We start from the raw sequence: 19,807 nt of genomic DNA, 5'->3' as shown, positions 1-19,807 counted from the left end.
GATTATGCCTGGGGAAGACCCTGGTTTACCAGTGTGATTACACCTCCCAAAGCAATAGCAATACTCTGATCCCAAATGGATACAGGTGAAAAGGAATTTCTTCCCAGAAAGGGCTGTCAGGCATTGGAACAGGGAAGTGGTGGAGTCACCATCCCTAGAGGGGTTGAATAGACATGTAGATGAGGTTCTCAGGGACATGGGTTAGTGCCAGGGTTGAGTTAACGTTTGGACTTAATGATCTTGAGGGTGTCTTCCAACCAAAACGACTCTACGATTCTAATGACAGAGTCGGACCCCGAGGAGACGCTCTCCACTGCAACCGAAGGCTCAGCCTCAAACCAGCGCTGCACCCCCTGCACCAGCGACACTTCCAGCCCCCGGCCCGCAGCCTCTCTCCCCGGCCGCCCGCGGTGTCCGGCAGAAGCCCGGGGCGGGTGTGTGAACAACCGCCCCCTCACCAGCGCCCACCGCGCCGGGCGGGGCTCTGCCGCAGCGCCCGGGGCCGCGGGGTCCCGCCGGGGGCCGGGGGCGGGCGGGGGGCGGGCGCTGCGGCAGCGCGGGGCGGGCGGAGCGGAGCGGGAGGAGCGGCGCGGAGCGGCGCGGGCGGTTCAGCACCGCGGAGAGCGCCCCGCGCCGCGCCGGGCCGGGCCCGCATGGGGCCGCGCTGAGCCGGGCGGCCCCGGGCGGCGGCGGCGGGGAGCGGGCGGGCGGGCCCGGCGGGCTCCGGGCCGCCCGTGGATGAGCACCATGCGGCTGCTGCTGCTCGCCCTGCTCTTCTCCTCCTCTTTCGCCCGAGCCGGCTGCGACCCCAAGATCGTCAACATCGGCGCGGTGCTGAGCACCAAGAAGCACGAGCAGATCTTCCGCGAGGCGGTGAACCAGGCCAACAAGCGGCACGGCACCTGGAAGCTCCAGCTCAACGCCACCTCGGTCACGCACAAGCCCAACGCCATCCAGATGGCTCTCTCCGTCTGCGAGGACCTCATCTCCAGCCAGGTACCCTGGGCCGGCGACTCCCCCACCGCCGCCGCCACCGCCGGGCACCCCCTGCCCTGTCCCTGAGGGGCGCCGAGCCACCGCTCCCGCGGCCGCTGCGACCCCCGCGGAACCCCCCGGGGCTCGGGGCGGGCAGAGCCGCAGCGAGTGGGGTCCTGCCCCGGGGCACCGCTGCCTGCATTGCAGCCTTTATGTAAGAGCGGCCGGGCAGCACGCTCCGCTGCACGGGCACCCGCACACACACCGGGACACACACGGGCTCACACACGCACCTCAGAGGGCACACACAGGCTCACACGCACAGACCAGGTCTGCAGAGGTGCCCACCCGGTACCATGTGTGCAAACAGCAACATGCACGCACCATGCGCAGACACGCTTCATCATGGGCACACACAGAGCTCCATGTGTACATGCTGTGTGCACACATGGCCATCATGCATGCACACACAGAGTACACTCACGTATCACCGGGGGAATGGGCTGCCCTGCATGTGCACACATGCATCGCTGTGCAAACATGGGTGCACATGCAGAGCACTGCATGTCTACACTCATACCAGCATTCAAACACACCGCTGCACACATGCTATGCCACACACATACACGCATCCATGCGCACACACCACACCAGGCACATAAACACAAATACTGCCACACAAACACACCCCGCTGCCTGCACTATGAACACACACACACACACACACACACACACACACGCACGCACGCACACAATGCTTGTACACACATCCCCCCAGCCATACACTTGCATGACTGTGCACCACAGCTGCACACACCCCCACGGCACACAGCACCATGGCCCCCAGCACCATACAATGCATGAAGCAGGCACACAAGCACACCCACTGCCACACACACAGGAGACACTGGCACACACCAACAGAGGCTGCAGACATGTAGACACCGCATGCACACACTCGCACAGACACAGCCGTGGACAAGCACGCTGTGCACGCGTACCTGCACACACAAGCACAGTGCGCTCCTACCTCCTGTCTCCATGGGTCACCCTCAGCGCACACAGGGGAGCAGCTGGAATCTGCAGCGGTGGTGGGTGCAGCCTCGGTGCCCCCCCATCTCTCCTTTGTGTGCTCTGGGTGCTGAGCCCAGCTCACCAGCCCCATTCCCCCCACCCTGGGGCCATCAGGTGGGCAGACAGGCAGGTACAAGACCACCCCCACCTAAAACACATCCATGCACATGCAAAAGGTGTGCACAGACCCACGCATAGGTACAAACACACACACAAATTGTATGAACGCCTGCACAACAGAGGCTCACACACCCTAACACACACACATAAATGCATGTATGCACCCAGGCATACATGCCAGTGCGGGGAGGGAGCTGGCAAGGCCAGAGGTGCACAGCGGAGCAGAGCTGACACGTTCACAGCTCAGCTTCCCAATGTGGAGATGGAGGATGGCTGGAGACATCCCTGGGGATGGTGGCAGAGCCAGGCAGGAAGCGCAGCGCAGGCTGTAAAAGATACCTGCTGCCTGGCAGGGAGCAGGGACAGGGCTCAGTCGGGTCCCTCGCTGAGCCAAAGCTCCATTTGAGCAACCCAGCTGATGGATGCCTGTGTCCATGTCACCTCTAAGCCTTGTCCCCACGGCAAACCCCAGAGAGCCCTGCGCCGGTGCAGGGAGGCAGGTGCTGGCACACCTCTGCAGGAGGGGTGGGACGTGGGGGGCAGCTAAGTCAGGGTGCAGAAGGAGCTGCGGATACTGGGGGTCAGGGTGTGGAATCCCTGTGCCAACCAACAGGGATTCTCCCAGCCCCACAGCCCCAGCATGGGGCACAGCCACCCTCAGACCCGGCTCTGTGGTGCAGTGCCAAGCAGGGGCTGCGAGGCAGAGGAGGGGCTGGCAGCCCGTGCGTGCAAAATGGCTCCTGTTGGTCAGCTGCTGCGTGGCGCAGCGTAGCCCTCGCCCCCATGCAGCCCCCAGCCTCCCCCAGCACCTGGTCCTGCCCCACAGCCCTTCTGGTGCAGGTCCTCGCACACCCTGTGTCAGCACAGCACTGGGCACCCCTGTGCAGGGCACTTCCCTCCTGCCTCCCCAGGTGACTTCCCCAGCCCTTTCCCCAGCAATTCCTCCCTTCTCCCATAGCGGGGTCTCCAACCCCTGCCCCAGCTCTCTCTACACCCTCAGTTTACTCCCATCCAACATCAGGCAGGATGTTCCCTTCCTCCCACCCCACCCAGTCCCCAGGTCCCCTGCCCCAGGCACGCTTCATCCTCCTCTCCCGTCCTGGAGAGCTGTTCCTCCAGCCCCAGTGCAGAGCATGTCCCGGGGCTCAGACAGATGCTTGGAGGAGGAAGAAACGTTATTTTTTTCCCAGACATCAAAGTCCTTGCACTGATTCACCCTAGCCGGAGACCTGTCACCAGCTGGGGACATTCCTTGTGCTGTGAAAGGGCATTAGTGTAACAAAGGATCCAGCTCCTTCCTCTCCCTTTGACACAAAACAGGATCCTGTTGGAGACCAAATTCCCAGCCCTATAGTAGCAGCAGGATCTTGCCGAGATCCTCCTTCCCCATTTCAGTACAACCCAGATGCCCTGCTCCCCATTGCCCCCGCATGCTGAGGGCCGATCCCAGCTCCTGCCCCCCACTGCCCCCACAGCTTTCTCATTTCTCTGCCTGCTCAGGACCAGATGGCTGATCTGCTCGGTGGCTCTGTGCTCCTTCCCCTGCTCCGAGTCCCAGCTGACCACTTTGTTTGTAATAGTCCTCAGAGGGGAATTACAACCGAGTATTAAATGTGTGGTTAAAGAAATCGCATTACACAGTGTGACTGTAACGGAGATGTTTCCCTTTAATCTGTAATCCATGAAAGTTATTAGTTTAGTGAGCGGAGCGTCTAGGCGCGGCATTTCCATCAAAATATAACCCTGAGCAGACCCATCGCCTCCGCCCGGGCTGCAGCCTGAGCCGCGGCACAGCTCCCCTCGCTCCCCGCTGCCGTCCTCGCTTCTCCATTCCCAATTATTTGAATGCCAATATCGTGTTAATGTGGGACTGTTTAACGTTGCAGAAAAAAAAAAGGGAAAAAAAAAAATCACACTCGACGGCCAATGTGCTCCTGTGAAATAATGTTTGTGTCGTGTATCCTGTCCTACAGGTCTATGCAATATTAGTTAGTCACCCTCCTGCTCCCAACGATCACCTAACACCAACACCCGTATCATACACAGCTGGCTTCTACAGGATTCCTGTCATTGGTCTGACAACACGCATGTCTATATATTCTGATAAGGTAACTGATGCATGTTTCTAGTCTAGTACCTCGTATGTGTGATGTAAATCGAGAGTGCCCATCAGGAGCGTTAATGATGTCTGCACTACCCTGCCTCTCTATGTGTCTGTCTGTCCGTCCAGTTAAACCCGCAGCTCCCTCTCTCTCTCTCCCACGTTCCCTGGTACATTATTTTTTCGCAGCTGCCAGTGTTGACCTACATAGTGCTGGATGATTTCTGCAGCGTTTCTCTGCCAGGCTGCTGTGCTCACTGCTCTTCAGCCAAGGCAAACGCACAAACTCGCTCCTGCCCTGCTCGCTGGCCACAGCCGGGGGGTCCTGGGTGCTCCCTGGGTGCGGGGGGCTGCGAAGGGGCAGGAGGATCCTCGTGGAGCCTGGGCATCAAGCAGGAGCTCTCTGGGGGTGAAGGTTGTTTGCTTGCATTCAGTTCTCTGGGTGTATGTGATATTGGTAGGGGAGATAATAGAATTGACTAACAAGTTATCCCGAGGCTTTAAATGACATTCAGTCCAGCCAGCACCCAAGAAAGATTCGAATTCCAGTGTTTCAAACCTCTGTCTGCTGTCCCTGTGGAAACACAGAGACTTCCAGGCTGGATGAGGTCCTGCCCTGGCCTGGGTGATGAGCTGGGGTTGTGGCCGGCTCTCCCACTGGTGCTCAGCTCACAGACCATCTTGCAAAGACACTTTGTGATGAGTAAAAGCAAAAGGAGCAGCTGAGCAGAGCCAGGCAGACCGCATGCCATTGCAGCCTTGGTGGAGGTTTTTGTCCAGGTGCATGAGTTTAGTGGGTGAGATCAGCCCTGTTTTGAAGCACGATTCGGCCGTTGCTTGGAGAATGTGAATATTCACGAATGCAAATGTTCAGTGCAAAAATAGTCTTTCCGCCTACATGCTAAATTGAGTCAAATTTCAGGAGAGAGGAGCAGAGGCTCCCGGAGATGCAGCCACAGGACTGGAGCAGCAGCAGTAAAACCCTAGTGGGACAACCAGCAAGCCAAGACCATGACAGTGACAGCAATGGTGGCAGGCAGGGCTGAGGACCCACATGCCCTGCTGTGGTATCATCAGGCACTGCTAGAAGGAAAGGGATGATAACAGAGCTGGCAGATCCGGGGAGAGGGCAGGCAGCAGGTAGGAAATGTCCAGGGGGAATTTAGTTTGTGCTGCCTTGGGGAGGAGACGGGTCTGATCAGCCATGTCACCAGAAGGGACCTTGTCACAGTGCACATGATGGCAGGGAGAGGGGACCCTGCATGCTATTGGTCCAGCTTCATCTCAGCAGAGCCATGCTCACCAAAGCAAATTGGCCGCCTTTTCCCCATTATGACCTTGTGCTGGATTTGCGTGCTCACCCGGAGGCGTGGGAGCTTCCCTGGCACACTCTGCGCCAGCCGTTGCTTTCCTGTTTAAAACATGTTTTCTGCAAAAGTGGATCATAAAAACCTCCTGACTCACTCAGAGCTGGAGGAGCAGCCCGCTGCGGCAGTGGCAACCCACTGCAGTGGCAGGGAGATGCTCCCTAATGCAATATTTGGGGGTGTTGGGCAGGTGCAGGGCTGTGGGGTGCACTTGCCTCTCCTCTCCTCTCCTCTCCTCTCCTCTCCTCTCCTCTCCTCTCCTCTCCTCTCCTCTCCTCTCCTCTCCTCTCCCTCTCCTCTCCCTCTCCTCTCCACACCACAGTGTGTGTCTCACCCCTCTGAGATCTCCTGCCTGGCTCGGCCTTGGTCCCACGAGACAGCTGGGGCTTGAGAACTTCGAGGTCTCTGCAGAGCGGGGAGCTGCAGGCAGGAGATGGGGCAAAGGCAGGGCTGGGTGGAACGGACAGGCAGGAGCTGGAGGGGACAGCAAAGGCGGGCGTGGAGTGTAGGACAGCAGAGCAAAGGGGTGTGAAGGCAAGTGACAGGATGGTGCGAGGCTCTGCACGCCCGCGCAGGACAGGCTGACATTCAGCTGCTTCCCTTTTTGCTTTCCAGTGATCAGTTTGCCTTTTTTTTTTTTTTTTTAATTCAGGAAATTATATCTTTCAGCTTAGTTTCTATGGAAACAAGCTTGTAAGATCACTTTGTATGTGTGCCCCTGATTGGTTTTGAAGGCATCAGCCAATTTTAGCTAAATTTCACAGGGGTTTGAAGTCTCGGAGTTGATTATGGTCCTCCCAGGACTAAGCTGCCAGGGAGAGGAAGGTGTGGGCCTCAGCACAGATGGGTTTGCTCAATACCTTTTGATGCTCTCAAAGCATCTGCAGTTGAGCACAGCGGTCCACAAGCTCTAGCCAGTTTTTCAACAAAGCCATTCGAGGGAAGCAAGCTTTGTTACTCCTAGTATTCAAAGAACTGTTTGTTCTAGAAATGGTATATTGCGGCTACCAAGCTGAGCACTCTGGCTTGGCAGCCTTTGTTTGGCCTCCTTCTGCCTACGTCTTATGAAATCATTACTTGTTCCTCCACTGAGATCCTCACGTCATTCAGCACAGTCCTGCCTGCATGGTGGGGGGGTCTCTGAAGTCCCAGCCACCTCTGAGTGGGGGGAGCAGCGAACTGCAGGAGAGGGAGAGGGAGAGGGAGAGGGAGAGGGAGAGGGAGAGGGAGAGGGAGAGGGAGAGGGAGAGGGAGAGGGAGAGGGAGAGGGAGAGGGAGAGGGAGAGGGAGAGGGAGAGGGAGAGGGAGAGGGAGAGGGAGAGGGAGAGGAGAGGAGTCTCACGGTCAAGGCAGCAGAGCTGTACTCATCTGCTCATAGTGCTATGGAGAGCCCTTCATGGGCTCCTCATAGATGGGGCATTGCAAAAATCATGCTCTGACTTTCTCATGCCAGGCTCCCTGAATGGACAGGCAGGACTATTGCTTTAGTTCTTCTGTTCCCCATGTGTTGTTGGGGGTGATTTTATCTCCTTCACATCTCAGCAAGAAAAATGAGATGACATTGACTTCTTCACAATATGACAGATAGGAAATGACACTGAGAGTGTGAAAGCAAAGCTCATGGGGACATGTTCAGCTCAAGAGGGGGGAAGGTTGGGTGCTGTTCATCACCACCATGTGTGACCACACCTGCGTGATGGGGATGAAGGGACATGCTGGGTGCCCCAATGTGCTGAGCCCCACACCATCCACCCATCAGAGAGGTGGTGCGTTAGAGGAGCAAGGGTGGCTTTGAAATGAGACCCGCTCTGCTGCTGAAAGAGGTGGAAAATGGAGCTTAGTCATTCTGCACTTGGAGAAGCATTTCAATGTCCAGCAGTTGGTCCTGGTAGTTGAAATGAGGGCTGTCTCTCTATTTCTCCCTCTCTCCAGCCCTGGCCTTGGGATGGCTCTTCCCTCTGGTTCCTTGTCTCAGTATAGTTACTCCATGCCCTCCCGGGGGCTACTGCTCACTGAGAGGAGGATTTTTCTTTATTACTGGTCTCACTAGCAACCAATGCTCAGTACAAACAGTGTTAGTGGTGTGGGAAGCTGCACTGAAAATGGGGAGAAAAGTGATTCCCCTCAACTGAGGTCAGGGTCAGGACTCCTTCACTGGCACCTGAAGTGGCTGAAGAGGCTGTTTATCAGGACATGGAGATGTGTTCCTCAGGAATGGGTTTCACGGTCCCCACTGAGCAGCACAGCCATCCGCAGGGGCGGCCTGCGGTGTGTCACAGTGGATGAGGGGCTGGTGCCCACGCTGGTGGCAGTGATGGAGCCCCCTCATCCCAGCGGAGGAGAGCCTTTCACAGGCTCTCAGGATTCGAGCTGGGAGGAGGACAGAGCAGCCCCACCACTCCATAGAGCTGCTGCTGCCATGCTGGGCCATTCCCCAGAGGCTGACAAGTCCTTTCCTCTATGCACTGCAGAGGAAAGGCAGACAGTGCATTTGTGCCTGAGCTCCCCAAACGTCAGCCCCCACTAAAATCCTTTCCAGCGCATGTCTAAGCTATAGCAAAGCTATCTTAGCTCCCTCCCACGCCTGCAGCTATCCTGGGGGACAGCGGGCAGGCTGCGTTCTGGGGGTCTCAGCAACATGTGTGGGCAGGCTGGGCAGAGCAAGGGGCAGAGCAGCTCAGGATCCTTCCCTGGGGTCACAGGCCAAGGCTTCTTTTCTGTACTCAGCTAGTGATTTTTGCTGCATTATCAGGAACTGTGTATTTGGGATCTCTGTTGATCTTGAAAATGCCCAAACATCTCAGTTTTGAGACGTATTGCTAAAAGAGAGGCTGTTTCATGATTTCTGTAAGTAATGAAACATTTCCTCAAGCCTGTAGGAGAAATTACTCTACCAGCCATGGACAGTGAGCTGTCATGAGCCCTTAGGCAGAGAGAGGTAAAGACAACAGCACTCCTTTCACTTTTGGATCTCTACATGGTCCTTACATGGGCACACTAGTACTACCTGGTGGCCCCATAGCCATGCCTGCACATTCCCTATCGTCCACACATCCCTGTGCACACAAACTCCATCAACAGGCACCCACGCATGCATGTTCTCACATTTATGCACACACAGAGTCCTTACTTGCACACATGCATACACACACAGACACGATCTACTCAAATTCAGCCCCTTTTCATGCGTACTCATGTCAACCAAGTCAGTACCACTAATAAATTGTGGTTCCCAAGAGACTGGACCCAGCACATGTCCCCAGCCTCCAAACCACACTCCCTCCCAGTGCATTAGGTTCCAGCCCTGTGGGTTTCTGCTGAGCTGACTCCACTTTGAAGCCTGGATTCCATCCCAACCTGTATTTACTTACTTTTGGCTGGAATAGAATTTAACGAGGGAGCGCGGGGCCGAGGACCCAGGGTTTGGTGGCACTAGGAAGACGACGCAGAAAGCTGTTCCTCGGTTCAGGGTTGCTGTCGGCAGTTCCCTGCCCTCCTGTCTGGCAGCAGGCACACTGGAAGGAAGGCAAATAATGCAAACCCTGCAAAACATCTTACAAAGTGAACTGCTGATTTGTAATTAGGAGCATTTTTGCTGCGTATCTGATTGGAGGTGAGCAGGTCATGACCCATGACAGCTCAGAGTTAATGCACTTGCAGCTTTGGGGACAGTGCTGGTGAGTAGCACAGCTGGAATGAGTGAATTTATCCCGGTTATCTGCCTAAAAATGGGCTAACTAGGATGCGTAAATCACAGCATCCAGGTGCTTTGCAGCACAGCCCCGTGTGTCCATGTCCCTGGCCAGGACAGCTCTGGGCTGGATTTCAGAGGAATCCCCAGAGACCCGTCACTGTGTACGCTGTGATAGGGGTTATCAAATCACATAAAACCTGATGCCCAACTCCCTCTGCACATCACAAGTTGGACTCGTTAACCTTCTGAGGACTCTACTTTCATTTTTCTGCCAATCTTTGGGCTCTGTGGAGAAGTTTGGGTGTTCCAGGTGCTTCGAAAGCTGAGCTCAGAATGTGAGTCCTCATCCTGAAATCTAGACTCGGTAGTTGTAATAATTATTCCTCATTATCCTACTTAAAATAGTAATTGTGTAATCCAAGACCTGAGACACCATCATAGCAAGTCCATGACCCTTTTGACACCACGTCAGAGAGCAAATTTGCCTGAACTGTTAAACCAAGTCACTCTCCAACAACTTAACAGGAAAATTTGTTCATCTGAATCTAGTGATATGGATTTACAAATATTAAGAAAGCCACAATCAGCTCAAACAGCATTTTTGCAAGCTAGCTGGGAAACTAGAAGTAATTTAATAGAATACATCAAAATTTTGAAGATGTTGCCATTTCTAAAAGGGATTTAAATAATTTTAAGTTAGAATTTTGATTTTTTTAGCCTGTATTTTTCTGAATTTTTAAAAATTGTTACCTATTCTGTTATTTTTTCATTTATCTTCTAATTTCTCCTCTGATTTTTTCTGTTTCCATTTTCATTTTCCCTGGATTTCATTAAACCAGTTAAATGCTCAGGGATTAAAAACTAAAACCGCTCAGCCCCACTCTGTGTGCCCCTGGCCTGAGCTGTGCAGCTGGACCTGGAACCACCTGAGCATGTCTGCTGACTCCAAAGAGCTCGAGCACCGTGTTGGTGTGGAGACCACGGTTGTCCTTCCATTGTTTGTCCCTGCGGGGTTCTTCCCAACCCCACTGATTAGCAACTGGGCTTGTGGGAAGAGCTGCATTTCTCCTACTCTTGGTTTAATTAGGAACGTTCATATCAGTCATACAAAACTGCAGCTCTGAGATGCTCGTCACGACTCTCCTGGTTCATTTCCTCCTTCGATTAAACATTCACAGTTCTTCTCAGTCTGCAGTAATTAGGAGTTGTTTCTAGTGTGTCGGTAGTTTTGCTGCTGCCTCCATCATTTCTGTGTTTTGCAGGGGAACGGACGTGCTGTCCCACTGCAGAGACCTGACCAGGACAGGGTTTTGCAGTATTTTCTGTACATTGCATGGTTCAGTTTGATTTTATCACCATGTTGAGTACGAGGAAAAGGCATTATCTGGTCTGCCTGCTCCTCTTGTGTGGGTCCATGGTGGACATGATGCTTCTTCCCTTCCAGAGTGAATTGCTTTGGCCCATTCGGGACATTTCTGACCCATGCTGGGTCAGGTCCCTGGATGAGCAGGTCTAGACAACCCCTGTCTGGTCCAGAGGACCATCTCAGTCTTAAAAAAGAAATATTACGATGCTTTCCTTTTTGTTCTCCGCTACTCAGACTTCTTCCTCCCTCCAGCACGTACCTGGTGTGCCAAGTAGTGTCCATGCTGAGCAGAAGCACTTTCATTTTCTAATATTCAACTCTAGGGCCTTTTGGAAAAGCTGCATTTTTGAAACCTCCCTGTCAGCTACAGCTTTTGGTCCAACTGCTCCCCAAAGAGTGCTGTGCTTAATTAGTCTGGAATTGCTCCTGCTCAATCATCCAACCATAATGATGTCTTTAACCAAATCAGATCGGTTGCTGGGGCATGAGTCCAGAGCTGCCTCCTCTGTGTGCTGCTGCAGAACAGCCTGACCTAGAAACAGCCAAACAGCATATTATAAAACTGCTTTTCTGCACTTCCCTCGTGACAAATAACTAATATATACCCACGTGTACCTGCAGCTGCTCCTTGTCAATCTCTGAATGGAATTAATTTTCTTTTTGATGTCCACTGCTCAGTAATATTTTCAAGAACTCAAGAAGAAAGGCTATATTTGCACTGAATGTTGCTGACATTTGCTAGCTGGACAGGCATTTCTTCACCATGAATTACAGACCACAAAGCAAAAAACCTCTCTACCATGTGCTGGAGTAACCAGAGAGGTACAAAATTGTAGCCAGGGTTTGCTTCTCAGACAGGAGGAAGGAGTGTGGGTCCCAGGGGCTAGTTCAAGGCGTGCAGCCCAGAGGTCTACCAAAAATTGCTGCTCTGCATCGTTGGCCTTGCGATCCCCGTCCTGTCCCTGCAAACCTGCCCGGTCCCCAAGATACCCCCCGGCCGATGACCCAACCAATCTATGTTTAGTTCTTGTTCTTCCTTGCAGAGCATCCACCTGTCCTTTTTGCGCACGGTGCCACCATACTCTCACCAGGCCAACGTCTGGTTTGAGATGATGAGAGTCTTCAACTGGAATCACGTCATTCTGATAGTCAGTGACGACCATGAAGGTCGTGCTGCACAAAAGAAGCTGGAGACCCTCCTGGAGGAGAAAGAGTCCAAGGTCAGTTCCTGAACATTGTCTTGTAGCATTGTTTAAGCAACAACAACAAAACTAGAAGTCTCGGGCTGTTGTATGTATGTAGATTTCTGTATGTAAAACACCTTTTCTTTCCATTGTAACATGGCTAACATGCTTAAAGCATCAACAGTGTCTGACTAGTACCTGACAGAACTTTGTACTTTATTCATTTCACTTGCTTTGCCATGGTCAAAATCTCCTACATGTAAATCGACTACAAAATGAAGGGAAGGATAACCTGGAGCTCTGCAAATGCCTCGCCCAAGAGTCCCACCTAAGGAGAGGACCAGTCGCTCAGCTTAGGGAAGCACCTGCCCCGTTACAGCCACTCCCGGGCCAGGCAGACCCAGCAGTGCCAACCCAACCCCGAAACGCAGCTTCTGAATTGGCGAACCGGAGCTCACCGTAGGGGCTTAGTAGGGCAGGGGCAGCCCGTGCGCTGATGCACGGAGGTGTCACGCACCCTCTCGGTACAGCTGTCAGCTCTGCTGGTGGCCCCTTTCCCATCTCCATTGAAGCACATGCCCAACGCTGCTTTCCTGACACCCCATCCTGTGACGAGAGGGAGGTTGCGGCTGGCGGGAGCAGCTTTGTGGAGGAGGTGCACTGCACCTGTGCTCGGGGCCATGCCGGGGAGCAGGGGGGAGGCAGGGGAGGTCCCCAAGCCTGCTAGAAATTCAGGAGGACTATCATAGACCTGCTGCCATTGAGTAAAAGGACCAAGCAAGTGTTCAAAACCTGCATGGAAGGAGAACACAGGGAGCCGTTCAGCTGCACTGCTTCAAAGGCAGGCACTGGTCTGGGAGGTGAGGAGCCACCTCCTGCCCTGCGGGGTGATGTCCTAGCATGTCCTCTTGCCTGGGGCAGGGTGAGGTCCCCTTCAGGTGGGCAGAGCCTGAGCCCATCTCCAAGCCTCCAGCAGCATCAGGGCTGGCACCTGTTCCTGGCTGTTCCCTCCTGGGTCACAGGCAGGGACCACAACCTGCTCTTCTCCAGCCTCACCAGCAGCTGCTGGACATTTGGCAGTCAGCTCTGGAGGAGATTTGGCCATAGATACTTCTTGTGCTTGGAGCTGGAGGCTGAGCTGAGAGAACAGTGAGACCAGCCTGCCCTTGCTCTCTGTCACCTCTTGTCAAGCCACTGGAGCAGCAACTGGTGCAGGAGTGCAGACTGGCACAAGCCACACTGTTTTTTGGTGGTGACTTCCAAGAATTTTCATCCCTGCTGCATCCTGGGCCATTGTGAGACACCAGCGTGCCACCAGCCATGGTGGGATCTTCCTGCCTCCAAAGGCAGCGTCCCTCTGGGTGACAGCAGGCCAGCATTTCTCTCCAAAGCCTCTTCCCAGCACAGCGTCCCTCACCCAGGGAGAGCTGTAGAAAGGTTGTTCCTGCTGTCAGTGTGTTGTCCCTTTCTTTGCATCTTTTGAGTTCTACTTTCTGTTTTCCTGCAGCTCTTGTGCATCCTCTTTTGCTGCTTCCTCTCACGCCTCCAGTCCTTGCTTGCTCCATGCAGTTCTCTCAGGTGCAGTGTGTATTTCTTCTTCAGCCTGCCCATCCTACAGGAAAGCCTTTGAGATCTGCGGCTTGAGACGAGGGAGGGAGGGTGTGTTCTCAGACCTGCCCCATATTTGTACTGCATCTACAACGTGTCTTGGTGTCTCCTGGCAGCCCCTGGGTTCCTGCAAATGCCCTGGCTGTCCTCCAGCCTGGGGCATGTGCTCTGTGATGGTAGGTCATCTTGTCTTCCCTTTGAGGTGTGCCACCACATCTTGTTTCTTTTTCCTTTGAGGAGCTTGATCTGATCAAACTGACTGGCTGGTCTTGAAGATGGTAGATACCTTTGTTGGGGCTTTCCTGTATTCCTTAGTCTCTTCTGCTGTCTAATTGATCCTCTAATCATTGGTGTGTTGACTTTCTTCGTGCCATGAAGAGGTACTCTGGACTCCCCCTTCTCAAAGGCAGCCGGGGCCTTGGGGAAGGGGCAGGCAGGAGAGCTGCTCTCGACCTCTTCAAGGCTTGGCTCACAGCCCCTGAGGACCTGGGGGATCTGCTATGGGTCACAGGCTCACCTGCCCACCAGAGGTCTTGGATCTGAGTGTATCTTGTCCCTGGAGTCCGTGCTGGCCCTGGGTGTCACTCAGGCGCCTTTACATGGATCTGCACTTTGAGCAGGCGTTCAGAGCCAGCACTTGGGCCAGGGTGGCTGGCCCTGGGGCACCCCACGTGCCAGCCTTGTCCTAGGTCTGTCTGCAGTAGTGCTCAGCCTGGAGAAAGCGCTTCATCCCAGGACAGCTCTGCTCATTCATCTGGGCAGGCCACCGCTGCACCAGCGCTGCTCGGGTTCAGAGGCAGTGCCAGATGCTGTGAAAATCCGAGTTTGCCCACATCAGAGGCGGCAGGTCCCTGGTGTGCTGAGTCCCTTTCTCTGGGACAGTGCTGTTCATGAAAGTGGTAATTTTTTTGAGTAAATGCTGGAGAAAAAGGTGGAAAGTCAATTTTGAGTTTGTGGGTTCCTGTGTGAAACATGGGCTGAGGAGCAGGAAAGGGCTGCAGGACCACATGGAAAAACAGGAAAGAGAGCAGATATTACTGATCTAGTTCTGGCAATAGGGATAGAGACAGGGAGAGGCAGAGGTGATCAGGCCCAGCTTTGCTGCACCCGAGACTCTGCTTCACTTTGCTGACCAGTTTGGGTCTACGTTCCAGCACACCCCAGTCACACAAGGCAACTCGTGGCTGGAGGCTGCAAGATGGATGACCAAGTTTCTCGCTAAACGGACAGTGCCCAAGGAAAACTGGCCAGTATATCATCACATTCTGTCCTGCTGCAGCTCTGCTCTCCTTGGAGACAATTGTTACTCCAGGTCTCACTGCGATCTGAGCAGGGTCTGTGAAGCCGATGCAGAAATCCTCACCATGGATGTCATCAGAAGTGAAGGCAGACCTGGGCTCCAAGCAGATTTTACCTCCTAAGATACCTTTCTTTGCAAGAACCCAACTTCTTTGAGCAATGAAACACGTCAGGCTGTGTCCAAGGAGAAGAAAGAAAAGACCACACAACTACATGGAAAGGAGACCTGGCAAAATGTCCTGCCAAAGACTGGTCTGAGTGCTCAGGAAGAGGCAGACTGTTTAGTTTGGAAAGGAAGATGCAGAGATAAAACCTGGCTGCCTAAGGAACAACTTGGGGACATGAACCCTTGCACTATGGGGATGCAAAGGGTCGGGCTCCTGGCAGGGATCAGTTACCATTGCCATAAGATGCTGCAAAACAGAGATTGTAATAGAGCCATGTCCTGTACCCAAAACACACAGATTGGGGGTGCCCAGCTGGGGTGGGACAGGGCCGAGAAGAAAAGGTCAGACTGTGTCTCACCAAAACCTGCCAAGCGCTATCCTGCAGGCCCTGCCAGGTTGATGTTCTTGGCCTCATCGCAGGGGCTGTTCCCAGGAAGATGCACAGGGCTCTGTGAGCGCTGCAGCAGGGTCAGGGCTCCTGAGAGCAGAGGCTGCTGATCCTCAGCACGCTGCCTGGAGGAGAAAAAACCTCCAGAAGGAGGTCTCATGCCCCTGGCTCCTTTGGGGCCAAGCAGCAGAATTGGCTCAGACAGGAGACTTGGGGGAGCAGCGTCTCTGCTCCGGTCACTTCTCTGAAGGGTCAGTGCTGGCTGAGCCACCTGCCCCTCATCCTGGTGTGACTCTCCAGCCAGGAGCACGGGGACCGCCAAGCAGTGAACCCATCAGCCACATGTAGGGCCAGGTCATGGGTACTGTGGTCTCTGGTGGCCACACTTCCCAGGGCCACCCATGTGCCGCAGAGCCACGAGGTGCCCTCAGCCCTCCCCGAGCACCAGGTAGAAGCTGCAGTGTCATCCCATGATCACCATTGCTTCATATCGCCACGCTTTGAGCCAACACGGGATATAGCGAGCTTTTTCTTCCTCTTTTGGATGGCAACAGCTCCAAAAAGCTGCCTCCTCCTTGCAGGAGGTGAGAGGCTCAGCTGAGACACCTCACTTGGTGTGAGCTCTCTTGTGCTGGTAATAGTGACGGTAGTAACGCTGATACTCTTAACTGTAAGAGTTTGTGTTTATCCAGCACTTTCCGCACACGACATTTTGTACTTTGCTTCCACAGTAATTCCATGGAAATCTCACCACTTAGGCCCTTAGAGACGCGTAGATTGTTTCTGAGCTTAAGATATAAAATTTCTTCCTGAAGAATTCCCCAGTCCCACAAGGGAAATGCAACTGCATCGCACCAGCCGTGGCACTCAGGCTTTGCACCGTGACGCTCCCGCGAGCGCTGAGGCCCTCTCTCCTGATAGTGGTTTTTGCGAGCTCCAGCGTTATAGAGACCCTTTAGCAAACAGTGGAGGAGGAGGTGGATGTTGGATTGCTTTACTACACGTCATTTTCAACTGTTTATAATATTCTTCTGTGTCTACATATTTTCTCTGTGCACATTATTCATCAGAGTAAAAAAAGGAACTATGAAAACCTCGACCAACTTTCCTATGACAACAAGCGAGGACCCAAGGTATATATGCATGGAAATGCACGCCGCCCACCAACCTAACTAGCAAATGAAAAATAGCCACAGCCACCAGAAAAATAAAAAAGAAAAAATAAATAAAAAGAGAGAGAAAGAGAAAAAAGAAAAGAAAGAAAGAAAAAATAAAGATCCATGACCATGTTTCTTGGTAGCACGTTTTTATGTTGAGATAGTTTGGTTTGGACTTGAGAATGGAAACGTAGCCAGCTGGTCCTGGAAGGATTTCTTTTTGAAACATGCATGTGAACCAGTAATTAACTTGCAAGTTTTTTTGTTTTTTTGTTTTTTTAAAGTTGAACCAACCCCCTTTCCTCCCCAAAGGAAACGGTTCCTTGGTGTAAGTTGCTCACTTCTGCTCCCAAAGGTTAACCCTGTGAAATATGTTTTTTTCATTTCCCATGTTTTTGAAAAACAACACTCGTTTGAGTTTTCAATTGCATTTCAAAGCCTTTTTCTCTTTCCTGTTCAATGCACGCCTCTTTTTGGGTCTTGATTGACTTCAGTTTGCATGCACAGTGCAAAAAAAAAAAGAAAAGAAAAAAGAAAGAAAAATAACAAACCAAAAAGCCAAAACCGTAAAAAAGAAAGGAAGGAAGGAAAGAAAGAAAAGAAAGAAAAGAAACTAAAAGACAAAAATAGCTATAACCAACCTTATTTAGCAGACTTTTGTGCAGTTTAATGAATTCTCTTGACCCTTTTCTAGATAGCATGGCTCTCACAAGCAGTCCTGGGGTTCCCAGACTAACCAACCTTGCTCACACTAATCACAGGCTGAGAAAGTGCTTCAGTTTGACCCTGGAACCAAAAACGTGACGTCGCTGCTGCTGGAGGCCAAGGAGCTGGAGGCTCGTGTCATCATCCTTTCGGCCAGGTAAGGCAGAGCCATCCCTTCCCCGCCCTGCTCCAGTTTTCTCACTTACCCCTTGGCAACACTGCCCAGCGCTGGAGTCTGTGCAGATTTGGGGCTCGTTGTCCTTTCAAGGAGTGTGGGAGAAAACCCATGTAAAGCCCCATGTCCCAGGAAGATCCCACCACGCTATGCTGTGTGTGCTGCTGACCAGGGAGCTGGCAATCAGGAGCGTGGTTGAGATGTCTGGCTGTCCTGCAAAGTGCTATCAGCTGCAGAAGCAGCAATAGTTGCTGACGATGCATCCTGATCCACCTGTGAAGGAGGGGAATCTTGTTGCCCCTGTGCCTATAGCAGTAAGGAATGGGCCAGATTCACAAATGCTCAGCAGTGCTGGGTGCTGTGGGATTATTTGGTGTTGGTGAGGCCACATCCTGAATCCTGGGGTCAGTTTTGGGCCCCTCATCATAAGAAGGACATTGAGGCACTAGAGAGAGTACAGAGGAGGGAACGGAGCTGGTGAGGGGCTGGAGCACAAGTGTGATGGGAGCGGCTGAGGGACCTGGGGGGTTCAGCTGGGGAACAGGAGCTGAGGGGAGACCTTCTGATCTCTGAACTGCCTGAAAGGAGCTTGGAGCCAGGGGGGTCGGGCTCTGCTGCCCAGGAACAAGCGCCAGGAGCAGAGGAAACGGCCTCAAGTTGCCCAGGGGAGGTTGAGGTTGGATCTGGGAACAATTTCTTCCCCAAAGGGCTGTGGGGCATTGGAACAGGCTGCCCAGGGCAGTGCTGGAGTCACCATCCCTGGAGGGTTGGACAGACGAACATGAGGTTCTCAGGACATGGGGCAGTGTCAGGGCTGGGTTAACAGCTGAACTCGATGATCTTGAGGGTCTTTTCCAAGCAAAATGATTCTATGATTCTGTGATTACATGAAGCTGAGAGAAAGGTTCCTGGTGCATCAAGGTCATTGCCAAGGAGAACCAGTGATCATAGGAGGGCTTAATGGGGGTGTGTTCTCCCTGGTGCTGCCACCCCCTTGGGATCTGATACAGGAGAAAAGGGTCCATCCAGCACCTGGAGCCACATTGCTGTTCCCTTCTTGTCATTGCAGTGAGGATGATGCGGCCACGGTGTACAGATCAGCGGCTATGCTCAATATGACGGGCTCTGGCTACGTGTGGCTGGTGGGGGAACGGGAGATATCAGGCAATGCCCTGCGTTATGCCCCTGATGGTAGGCACCCGCCAGAGACACCCGTCCTGCTGTCGGCTGGGCTTGGAGGAACCTGCTCGGAGCTGGGATGAGCAGCACCTGCCCTCCTGGGACCCCTTGGGCTGGGGGAACGCGATGCCATGGTGGTCCCAAGCCAGTGGGACGTTGCTCTCCACATCCTTTGCCCATATGGGGAGACAGCAGTCCGGCAGCCTTGGGCGTGTTGCCGTGCCCCACATTGAGCTCACTGCGGCTTTGCGAGCTGTGACCTGAGAGAAAGGTTTGGGTGATGCAATGTGGATGGACCAGAGGGTGTCAGTGGTCCCTGGACACCCTTTGGCAGGCAGGACGGTGCCAGCCCAGCACCGCTGCAGCCGCATCCCCTGCCTGCCCCTGCCCAAACCTCAGGTAACTTCCCAGCTGCATCCAAGGGCTCCTCAGACCGTAATCATGTTCTTGTCCCCAAGCCCTGTGCATGGGAATAACGCTGGAGCGGCCAGTGTACCCAGGGGTGCTGACTTGCCTTCTCCCCTCTACACATGGCAGGAGTGATCGGTTTGCAGCTCATCAATGGGAAGAATGAGTCAGCCCACATCAGTGACGCTGTCGCGGTGGTTGCCCAGGCCGTGCACGACTTGTTTGAGAAGGAGAATATCACAGACCCGCCACGGGGCTGCGTGGGCAACACCAACATCTGGAAGACAGGACCCCTTTTCAAGAGGTATTTGGGGAAGGGTCCTGCTGAAGGGAGCAGAGGACGTGCTGGGGGAGAGCTGGAAAAGGTGGGAACATGTAGACAAGGGCAGCATGGTGGCTTTGTTCAGATTATCTGTCTCTAATTCTTGCAGCATGTGGCACAAGACTGCTTGGATTCTCCTGCATGATTCGAATGTGAGGGCTACATCCCTCCTAGAGAACTAACCAGGACATGGGCTTGGGCATTGGCTCGCGGTTTGTTCAGGCTGTTTAGGTGTCATCCTGGTGCGTGGCCACCATGACAACTCATGCTCTCCTAGGCAATGCTTGGGCAGCTGGGATCAGTGTGGGCAGGGAACAGCTCCAGGAGGAAGAGATCTGGGGTCCATAGAGGGATGGTCTCCTCTGGAGCTTGATTCTCTGGGTGGAAGAGGGGAGAAAGAAGGTCCTCTGCCAAATCAGGGTAGGGGGTTATTTCAGTCAAATTGGAGCTCAGTGCTGCAGACACATTTCTTGCTGCACGTTTCAGGGCTGCAGCATGGGTCAGTGTGCTGCAAGCAG

General features: G+C 53.6%; 1 protein-coding gene across 14 annotated transcripts in view; it reads left to right on the top strand.

The window, feature by feature from the left end:
* Positions 1-675: 675 nt before the first annotated feature.
* Positions 676-19,807, top strand: part of GRIN1 (glutamate ionotropic receptor NMDA type subunit 1) — a 39,380-nt gene continuing 20,248 nt past the window's right edge. For 5 of the 14 annotated variants that reach the window (XR_010652612.2, XR_010652611.2, XM_065853827.2 and 2 more), the window contains exons 1-7: positions 676-996; positions 4,143-4,277; positions 11,741-11,917; positions 16,414-16,476; positions 17,262-17,362; positions 18,450-18,571; positions 19,097-19,271. Coding sequence is in view for 12 of the 14 variants with exons in the window: in XM_065853827.2 (XP_065709899.1) it covers positions 739-996; positions 4,143-4,277; positions 11,741-11,917; positions 16,414-16,476; positions 17,262-17,362; positions 18,450-18,571; positions 19,097-19,271 (1,031 nt within the window). In the remaining 2 variants the exon portion in view is untranslated. The remainder of the gene's footprint in view (positions 997-4,142; positions 4,278-11,740; positions 11,918-16,413; positions 16,477-17,261; positions 17,363-18,449; positions 18,572-19,096; positions 19,272-19,807) is intronic. The other 9 variants (XM_065853831.2, XM_065853832.2, XM_071817349.1 and 6 more) reach the window with 4 other exon arrangements.

Source organism: Patagioenas fasciata, chromosome 20 (assembly GCF_037038585.1).
Source record: "Patagioenas fasciata isolate bPatFas1 chromosome 20, bPatFas1.hap1, whole genome shotgun sequence".
Classification (NCBI taxonomy): domain Eukaryota; kingdom Metazoa; phylum Chordata; class Aves; order Columbiformes; family Columbidae; genus Patagioenas; species Patagioenas fasciata.
This window is presented reverse-complemented; position numbering and strand designations above follow the sequence as displayed.